This window comes from Anopheles stephensi, chromosome 2 (assembly GCF_013141755.1).
Source record: "Anopheles stephensi strain Indian chromosome 2, UCI_ANSTEP_V1.0, whole genome shotgun sequence".
Lineage (NCBI taxonomy): Eukaryota > Metazoa > Arthropoda > Insecta > Diptera > Culicidae > Anopheles > Anopheles stephensi.
The window spans coordinates 67,656,348-67,666,950 of record NC_050202.1 but is presented as its reverse complement, the minus strand read 5'-3'; the positions used below and the strand labels follow the sequence as shown (position 1 = coordinate 67,666,950).

General features: G+C 47.2%; 2 protein-coding genes across 2 annotated transcripts; both read right to left on the bottom strand.

Annotated features, from left to right (window-relative positions):
• Positions 1–890: 890 nt before the first annotated feature.
• On the bottom strand, positions 891–6,212 carry LOC118504433 (V-type proton ATPase subunit B). The gene is made up of 4 exons (XM_036038874.1): positions 6,060–6,212; positions 5,818–5,985; positions 4,526–4,851; positions 891–4,438 (listed from the first exon to the last, which is right to left on the bottom strand). The coding sequence occupies exons 2-4, from the start codon at positions 5,912–5,914 to the stop codon at positions 3,365–3,367; spliced, it is 1,497 nt and encodes a 498-aa protein (XP_035894767.1). The 5' UTR covers positions 5,915–5,985; positions 6,060–6,212; the 3' UTR covers positions 891–3,364.
• Positions 6,213–6,600: 388 nt separating this feature from the next.
• Positions 6,601–10,553, bottom strand: LOC118504431. Its single transcript, XM_036038870.1, has 2 exons — positions 6,873–10,553; positions 6,601–6,794 (listed from the first exon to the last, which is right to left on the bottom strand). The coding sequence occupies exons 1-2, from the start codon at positions 10,392–10,394 to the stop codon at positions 6,726–6,728; spliced, it is 3,591 nt and encodes a 1,196-aa protein (XP_035894763.1). The 5' UTR covers positions 10,395–10,553; the 3' UTR covers positions 6,601–6,725.
• Positions 10,554–10,603: the final 50 nt, after the last annotated feature.

The window sequence follows — 10,603 nt, the reverse complement described above, 5'->3', positions numbered from 1 at the left end:
CAATCGTGGAGTTCTAAATTTACATGATTTTACTACTCCGTTCATAGCAAAATTGTGATCATTCAATAGCAGAAGAGGAAGCCAAATCAGACATTAATCTCATTGCTTATTTCTACTTAAAATCAAAACATAATACAAATAGTGTTTCTTACTAAATTGAGGAGATAATGCTCAACGTTCAAATTAAAAGATTTCTTCATGGAAGGCAACGAACTTTTCGGACAACAGGAAAGCTATCTGTACTTTTAAAATTGAGCATAACGTTAACAGACCGCCAAGAACAAGCATTACTAATGTCCATTGGGGCTCGCAGGGTTGTGGAATGTCTTGTTTAGATATAAGCTTGAAAATCAACCAGGAATCCAGAATGACATTTCACTGAAGCTTTTGACGCATGCCTTTGAGAAGGCAACCTTCCAAGAAGATATTTTCCCTACAGTGACGAATCATCCTAGGAGAGGAAGGAGCGGCCGGTCTGAGCTGTCGTTGGCGAGGGAAATCCTGTCTCAACTGGACTCAACTGGACTCAACTGCCATTCCGCTCGGAGCCTCCAAAGACCTTGATCCGCCACTGTTCCCCTTATAATCGAAGAAGTTCCAGATAATTTTGAATGTTTAGAATAAATTTGGCGAAATACGAATACCATACCTTACCTCGAGCACAATCAAGCTTCGCGCTATGTCAATGCTTTATACCAATCCTTCTGGGGAATTTTTTTACGTCATCATTTACGTTCCCATCATCTCCTATTTCGTCCTCTCTTCATGAGGACATCCTAAAAAGATATCACAAACGGTCAATGTACATGCAGATGGAAAAAAAACCCGCCATATTCTACGAAACCCATGTATTCCCAACATGCTCCAAAAATGTTCCAATCATCACAATATTTATCGATTTTACACTTTATTCTTATCATTCTCAACGATGGACCTAATACAGGATGACATATATCTGCACACTTAAAACATCTGCACTTCCGCCTAATGGCGCCCTCGCAACTGTACAGCTCTATTTGCTGTGTGTATGTGTGTGTTTTGTTTTCTGTTTCACTTTCATTTGTTGCATTTGATCGTGTGCAGTAGTAATTATACAGCAATAATATTGTTTGTTTAAATTTACGCTAACTTTTCCACCATTTCTCTCCTCCAACCCTTCTGTAGATGATGCCGCGGTTGTGAAGGTGCGGCAATCGTTCTGCTAATACGCTGTAAACCCATCTACAGAATGCACCCGGTACGGAAGAAAAGCTGGAAATCCACTACCGGTGCAGAATTATTCTACATGCAGCGCGCACCTGCAAAGCTAAATATCATCTTCCGCGGCGGCTTTTGGCCGGTTAATGATGATGGTGCCGCATTCTAAGATTGTTGCTCCCGGAAGGAGAAACCGGCCGGGGATGATACATCGTAAAACGTACGGATCGTGTACAAGCTTTTCAGCTTCAGGTAGAGCCTTATCTTATGGACAGTATAACATAAGTAACATTGCGTACGCTCACTCAAGCAAGCACCACTTCCACGCTTGACGATTGAAGACACCGAAATGGCCGCTGAATCGATAACGATGGCGCAACAAAGCGGTTGCTGTCCGTTGTTGATAGAACCAAAGGCGGTGGGCATTTGCTCGATTGGATCGCTGGTGTAAAAGCAGTACAGGAAATACACACACGCACACCGGACAATAAGATCTTAAAGGGTGTCGCTTTCACAGTGCAACCATTTTTTTTGTCCACCAAAAACCCGTCACTCTCGCAAAAACGTGGTCTATTTAAAAGGGGATTTAATTGCGTACGATGGCTTTAGATGGCATGCCCAGAGTGACCGGGAGGAAACGTTACGGTACAGTGAAAGGGATTGCCAAGTGCGCGTATGTATGCTTTCAATCCTATCGTGCCCACTGCACACCAATTTTAGGCAAATAGCCGTCGCCCTCCAACACACTTGGCCCTTCGTTTTTCATCAAGCGAACAAACGGTTCTCACAATCAGGTGCAAGTATGTGGAGCACACTTTTGAGTTTGCCGTAGCAGGCAAAAGAAAAACCATTGAAACAAAACAACTACTATCAATATACGAAACATTCCTTACAAAACGGTTAAAAATGTATACGAAGAAATATGTAAAAAGGAAACGCCTTAGCTATGCTCTTAATGCGAAACTAACGAAGAAGGGTGATTAATAAAACGTGGTGGAGTCTTGGTGGAGCCCGGTCCGCCCGAAAGCGTACCAAGGGTGCTCCTTCGAGTTCTCCTCTCCTAACATACTAACGAAACAAGAATAATTAGCATCAAAGCTCTTTATGTGTGTATATATATATATGTATATGATTATATGCATTTAACAAAGTGTTTGTGTGTTGTTAGAGTATTGCGTTGCGTGCCTTCTTTTTTCTTTTCAATTATACCCCGCTCGTGCTCAAGATGGAACGATTCACGATCACCTCTTAGCTCGCCGGTCAATGTTTTGGGCAGTTGCTTTCATCTTCTCAATTCTGCCATTCGGGTTTACGATGAGTTTAAGCAAGTCTTTGGCCCAGTAGCCGACAGGTGGGAAATCTGCCCATTTTGGTCGAGTGACCCCACGGAAAGGAAGGATGTTCTCTTCCTGATGTTAGAGCGATGTTGTAGACTCCGTTGCGGTGCGTGCATTCGTTGGAGCTATGCGCAGTCCGGATGCTGTTTACGAGCTTCGCATACCGTCCAAGGACGACACGAGCGTTGGGTTTCTTCGCGGTTTGTGCGACTCTTGGCTTCTTTCGTCGTTGTCGTCGTCGTTTATGTTGATGTTAGTTTTCCCTTTGTTGGCTTGGTTTGGATTCCTTTTTTTTTTTTTGTACGAAGTAACCATCTCAATGCTCGTATCTTCTGCACGCACGATCATCCTACTAAAAGGGCAGCACACTGTCATTGCTTGAGCCGGGGTAAAACTTGCTTTAAATCATCGTTTGCTGTTAAGATGGCAGTCAAAGTATTATCTCGTGTCGTTTTGTTTGCTAGCTGATGGAAGCAAACGTTCAAAACACGACCGGTAGCTATAGACACACACACACAAATATGGACACCGTGCCTGCACGTATAGTTTAGGAAGTCCTTTGCACCATAAACGTCACCCAATTACGGTGCAAAACAAACAAAATAAAATAGATCCATTTGATTGTGGATTCGAAAGGAATGCATTATACGTGGTTTATCGTGTGTACCGTACCACCCATTTACAAATACCATTTGCTTCTAGCGATAGGAGAAACAAAGCGGAAGCGGTACCAACCGTCCGAAACACAATCGCACTGCCCTATTATCTACCGTCAATGAACAACAATACGAACGGAGAGAGAGAGAGAGAGAATTGGAAAGTATGCGCGCTTAGTGGCGCGAGTCTCGTGGGTAGAACTCGGCCAAAATCGAAGCCGGAATACGCTTGAGCATCTCCTTCGGGAAGATACGCAGCAGCTGCCAGCCGATGTCGAGCGACTCGAACACGGTACGGTTCTCGTAGTTACCCTGCGAGATGAAGTTCTTCTCGAACTTGGTCAGGAACTCCAGGTACAGCAGATCGTCGGGCGTAAGGGCCTCCTCACCGACGACAGCCTTCATGGCCTGCACGTCCTTACCGATGGCGTAACAGGCGTACAGCTGGTTGGACACATCGGAGTGATCCTTGCGCGTCATGCCCTCACCGATGGCGGACTTCATCAGACGAGACAGCGACGGCAGCACGTTCACTGGCGGGTAGATCTGACGGTTATGCAGCTGACGGTCGACGTAGATCTGACCCTCGGTAATGTAACCGGTCAAATCGGGAATCGGATGGGTGATGTCGTCGTTCGGCATAGTCAAGATCGGAATCTGCGTGATCGAACCGTTGCGTCCCTCGACACGTCCGGCACGCTCGTAGATGGTGGCCAAATCGGTGTACATGTAACCGGGGAAACCACGACGTCCGGGCACTTCCTCACGGGCAGCGGACACCTCACGCAAAGCTTCGGCGTACGACGACATGTCGGTAAGGATGACGAGCACGTGCTTCTCGCACTGGTACGCCAAGAATTCGGCCGCGGTAAGGGCCAGACGCGGCGTAATGATACGCTCGATGGTTGGATCGTTGGCCAAGTTCAAGAACAGACACACGTTCTCCATCGAACCGTTCTCTTCGAAATCCTGCTTGAAGAAACGGGCCGTCTCCATGTTCACACCCATGGCGGCGAACACGATGGCGAAGTTGTCCTCGTGCTCATCCAGCACCGACTTACCCGTTTGCTTCACCAGACCAGCCTGACGACAAATCTGGGCGGCGATTTCATTGTGCGGCAGACCGGCTGCCGAGAAGATCGGAATCTTCTGACCACGGGCGATCGAGTTCATCACATCGATGGCTGAGATACCGGTCTGGATCATTTCCTCCGGGTAGATACGCGACCACGGGTTGATGGGTTGACCCTGCAGAACAACACAATTCAAAAACGCACGTTAGTACAGGCCATCGGGAATATGGAGGTGCACCGTGCATCCCCGAACAACACGTACCTGAATGTCGAGGAAATCTTCGGCCAAAATTGGCGGACCCTTGTCGATGGGCTTGCCGGAACCGTTGAACACACGGCCCAACATGTCCTCGGACACAGGCGTACGCAGAATGTCGCCGGTGAACTCGCACACCGTGTTCTTCGCATCGATACCGGACGTACCTTCGAACACCTGGACGACGGCCTTCGAGCCGCTCACTTCCAGCACCTGTCCCGAACGGACCGTGCCATCGCTAAGTCGCAGCTGCACGATCTCGGCGAACTTCGGGAACTTCACCTCATCCAAAATGACCAGCGGTCCGTTTACACCGGACACAGTTTTATAGACTGAAAGATTACGAAAAAAAATGTTTTAGAATCTAGAACCGGTGCTACTTTTGTTGCTTATATTAAATTGTAGTGTCTCCAAAAGGAAAATCTCAATCAACCAGGGTATCTTGTTTCGTTTACGTAATATCAGCATGTGATAAACGAGACGCGAAAAAAACAAAACCCATGTGACTTTCGGTATGCCTAGCTTGTGGGTAGAGACCTTTAAATGCATAGAAAAAAATTATACATTTAATTTTCAGTTCCAGTTTTCCCAGGATGCCATCGCTGTCCTAGAAAATTGCAAAAACATTCAGCCATCGCATTTCACACACACGCACACTACCTGCCAATCGTTATTTGCCCTTTTCACACAACCACTGTAAACATCGCACTGGCTAGAGAGAGAGAGATGGAATAGTTCAGCTGACTGTGGTTGTGGAATCCACAATTCCCCTCGCATGAGATAGTGTGCGTGAGCACACTGATAGTCAGGTGTTTTGACAGTCATGTGACATCAAAACAGTATTTGCGATTGCATAGCTTTAAAAAATAGCTTCTTTTTACAATTTAACAACGATTTTACCCCCGGAATCATAATCTAACACACATATTCCATCATTTTATGCATTCTAATCACTTGTTGTGCGACAATTGGGCGTTCCGTTTGCCGCATTTCTTCCCCCAGAACGGTGGGGAACCAAGAAGATGGAAATTGTACGAGATATAAAATCGATTTTATGCATCATTTTTACAAGCACTATCCGTGAATACTGTCCCTTTACCATTTAGGTACCTTAAGTTATCGAGAAACATGGTAAAGATCGTTCTCTTTGCGAGGTTCACTATACCATATCACATGACACATCTCACGGGCGCAAGCCGAAAGTTGGCATCGTCACAGTTTTCCTTTCTTTTCTTGTTCTTCCAGCGAAAAGATGTCCCCTGTCGTCCATTTATTCTATTAAAGCTTTGGGCACTTACTCAATCGTGGCTGGGAGATGAAATCACGGGAAACGGCCAGAACGTGTTCCTTGTGGGCCTGGTGGGCCGACAGGGTCTTGTTGTACATCGTCGACATCGTTGCTCCTTCGCCGTATAGCTTTTGCTGCTGCTGCTACCGATGAGCTATATACGCTGCTGCTGCTACTACTGCAAAGGGAAATGTCGGGAATTGGCTAGTGAGGAACGGCACACCGGCCAGCGTTGGCCACTTTTCTACCTACAATGAACACTGCTCAAGTTCAGCCGTAGCACGGAAAGTTTAATGCGAACGAGATGAACGACGGCGACGAACACGAATGCGATTGGGATTTTTTTAGCAATTCTGTCATGTGATGAAGAGAAGCAAAGACCGTGGAAGGAAGGCGCGTCCATGTGTGTCGCTTTGACAGTTGGGATCGCTCATGAACAATGGAATTTAGAACATATGAAATATTTAAAACTTTATGCTGCATTTAGAGAATTTTGTCTGCTTTATATTAAAATAAAGAGTCTTCTTTATAAGTTAAAAATAAGATAAATAAAAAGGGCAAGCGTTGATAAATAACGACGATGATGATATTTCATTCACATGGGTTTTCCAGCACATGTTGCACACTGTAAATTGAACGGACATGAACAATTTTTGAGATGGCTGTTAGGGGTCTCATTCCATTCTGGTAATTTATATCTATTAATTAAAGCACATTATTCGATCGATCTCCTCAACTTAATTTGCTGTAAGAGAATCTTAAGTTTACTATAGTTACCTCAACTTAAACAAGATTCATACTTGGCAGCTAATAAACGCTTCCTTCGTGACACCTTTATTGACCGAGTTACATAAACTTTATTTAAAATATTTGTTAAAATTGTTGTATCGCTGGCTCGCGACCCCGTTACTTCCATGGTTAGTCCTGAATTACTCGAACACTGTTCGATAGGTCAACCTGTCCTTTCAGTACTTTTCGTTGCAGGTTCTGGAAAACGAAAAGTTTAGAGTTAATAAATCTATCAAATTTCTACAAACTTTCAAAACCCGGGAATTGACTCATTACCTTATTGTACACATCCTTCAGAATGCGATTTTTTCGCTTTAAATTGTTGATCCGCTCGATTTCCTTCTTCCGTTGTACTTCCGGCAGCTTGCGCACCTGGCGGCGAGTATTCTCCCGGATGGCACGTGTCGAGGCAAACACACGCCTCTGGCTTAACGGTGGCGAAGGTAGCTGGCTTCTTCCCTGGGCGGTCGTCTTTCGCAACGAATCATCCGATGTAAGCAGCAACAAACGTTGGCGCTGCTGGTTTCGCTTGCTGCGTAGCTTGTTCAGCTCGCTGATACACTGACGCCGTTCCTCGATCCGGCTAAGGGTAGCAGGACACGATCGGCGAAACTGTTCCCGCAGTGTGAGCATCTTCTCTGACTCGTCGTCCTTTCCGTTTTCGGGTTCGCTTTCGGTTGTACTTTCGGAGGATGACACCGTTGATGGTACCGGGGACTTGTGACCCTTTCGCTCCGACGATGTACCTTCGAAGGTAATAACGTACGCTATGGAGGATGGTTTCGTTTGTGCCTGCTTGTCCTGACGTCCGCCGTTGATGATTTCCGTTCGTCGCGGAACGTCGTGCTTACTGTTCAATTCAACTTCCGAACGTCTCTGATCTCGATGTGCACAGGGGCAGTTACATTCGACCATCGGAAAGCGTCCTGCCGTCACATTAATTCCAACCGTCGATGGAACCTGTACGGACGTCGTTACGCAGGTGGGTTTCTGTTTCTTTTCTCCAAAAATTGGTTTGGTGCGCAGGATTGAATCTGTCGTTTGTGTACCGGCCGTGCGTCCTTTCGTTGCCGTAGGTGATGGCATTCTAGACTTGATATCGTAATGGTGCGTTGTGGTCGTGTTTGTGAGAGTCGTAACGACCGGTATCGATATCGAATCGGAGGATATGAATTCCGGCGACGGAATGGTATTGTTGGAGGACGACATCGCCCTACAGTCGGTGGTTTTTCCTTTCGGCAGTTTGTTTAACGCGTATCTATCCTTACGGAATGCATGATTTTCCTTCTCGTGCTGATGTCTTCGGTCGCTTCGATGCCCACCGCTACTGTACGGGTGAGTGTAAATGTGATTCTGTTCCTCGAACGCTCGGCGCGTTCGAACCTGATCATAGTTTTCGACAAACTTGTCCTTCTTTTGCTTAATAAAGGTAGGAATGCTCACATCGGACGGTGTCGAGGTAAGGGCGGTGGGCGTTTCCAGCTTCGAACGATTCTTGATCACCTTTGCCATGTGATAGTGTGAATTCCACGCCGAGCTGTTGCTTTCTTTGGAGCTGCTGTGTGCTGAAACTGGTTCGTGTACCGATGTATATACCGTTCCGCTACGCTCGCTAGGAAGCGGTACGGGCACTGCTGGAGGAGGAGGAGGATGGGCAGGCGCCATATCCTTCACAGGCAGTGTAGGACCCGCCGTAACAGTTGGTCCCACATTAAGCAGTAACATTTTCTTCACCAGCAACTGCTCGATCTCTCGATCAATCTTTGCCAGTTGTGGATCGTTGGCACGTTCTTGGTTCAGTTGTCGCAGCTGACGGAAATTCTCATACTCCACTTCCGAGTGCGTCATGGGCTTAAGATATTCCTGCATAGCTTTACGAACGCGCCGATCCCTTGGTTCCGGTGCGGACATCTTTCGAGGAAGATTTTCCTTAGTCGTTCCAGCTGATATGGGCTGGGAGGAAACGGTGCGATGGGATGAATTCTCTAGGGAAGCGATTTCTCCTGAGGAATAATGTTGCAGCTCATTTTTCCCTTCGTTCGAGCCGGTAGATGACTCTTGTATCGATCCTTCAGACACATTAACGCTACCAGGACCCGGTATCGGATCTATTGTCTCTTCAATCACCTCTACCACATCCATACTTCGATCCAGCTGAGGACTTGCATTGCCGTCTTCCGATTCGTCCTTCTCGGTGCAAGGACTCACATCGTCGTACACGTTGGTCTCCTCCTTTCCCACTGTCTTTGAACAGCTGCCTTCATCCTGTAGCTCTTCCTCCTTCTCTATTCGCCTCCTAACAGCCTTCCCGTAGTCCTGTAGCAGCTGTTCCCGCGTTCTTCTTTTCGGATCGTGTCGAGAAAGCTTTCGAAATATTTTATCGATCAAACTTTCCTTCACACCTGTCGGCATGCTCTTCAGTTCACAAATCGAATTGTACAGCGTTAGTCCGAGCTTTACCTCGTCGTCAAACGCGGGCCGCATCGAACGGTTACTGGAACTGGCCTCATTCGCCGTAGACGAGGAAGTGTTTGATGACGAAAGAACCGGCGTAGAAACGGAAGCAGCTACGGAAGGGGTATTATTTTCCGTTTCCGGCACTGAAGGTGAAAAGAATTCGAAACTTTCCGCGGCATCTACCGAAGCTAGCGTGTAGCTGTCGGTTGTCCCGGTGGCTTTGTCTTGACGTTGGAAAAATTCCTCGTTCCGTCGCGTTACTTGTATGCCTCGCGATTCTCGTCCTCGCGCGTGAAGCGACGTTTGGGTGGATTTGGCTTCCTCCCGGTTAATCTGTTGTACTGACGATTGTGCTGGTGGTGGTTTTGGTGTACTTTGAGCTTCCGGTTTGGTTCGCATGATCGACGTGTCCTCGCCGGTACGAGCGGGTTTCTTTTCCTTTTCATCTCTCTGCCGTACAACAATCACGCTTCGATCGAACGTAAGCCCTTTGCGGGCAAAGTACCGCTGAAGGCAACGCTTCTCCGTTTCGTTCAGGTCGGCTGCGCCACAGAATTGTAACCGTTCGCTCGAATCATACCCGATGTCACCCAGCGAATCCCATTCCAGCCTTTGCTTGTTCGATGCAATGCTGCTGCTGGGTGAAAGATCTTTGGTACTGTCCAGTGGTTCCTCCATGTTTCCCGGTACGTGTGCTTTCACCACTGGCCGGATGGGATCATCTTCCGCCGCGGCCGTTTGCGTACTATTCTCATGAACAACGATCCGCGGTGATACTTGCTGTTTTGCTGCCGTTGGCACTTGTGCAAGTGGTTCCGGTTGGGTGTAGGTAATCGGTGCAATTGTTGACGTGGTCGGTACACCCAGCGTGATAGTCGGCGGTGGAGGAAGATTAATTTCAATCACCGATTCTAGATTAAAGTTGAAATTTCTTCCACTCTTGTGTTCCACTTTTGTTTCTTTAACTGTCACTCCCTTCGCATCCGTAGAGCTGCCAGCGCCAGTGCCTACTTTGTCGGGTGATTTGTTCGCCATCGATTTGGCACTTTCGGCGGACGCATTGCGGAGCGACTTTTCACTTTCATCAAGCTGTTGCTGCTCCGCTTTTTTGCGTAGCGTGGACAGATTTTCCATTGATTTACGAACATCGGACTGATCGCAGGCGGAACGGCATGCAGTTCGACGCTGTAGCTCATCCAAGCACGGAAGACTACCATCGCTGGAAGAACGCGTCACATTCGACCCTCGCCGCAAGCGTAGATACTTTTCCAGGTCCCGGTTGCGACCGTGTTCCATGTAGTAATGCATGATCAGATCCGTAACCCGATCGCTTCGCGACATTTTCACTGGTTTTTGGCTGTGTGGATAGAAAGAGCAGTCGATCAGAAAGCGTGGGACTGTTAACAATTCACAAAACAAACTGCATCACGAGTGTTGTGTGGCGCGCTTGAAAAATTCCGTTGGAAATCGGTTGACGACTGTTGACAGCTTGTAGAAGCAAAAAACAACAACAGCGCATAGCAACGGGACGAGCGTGAACTGTGGTAGAG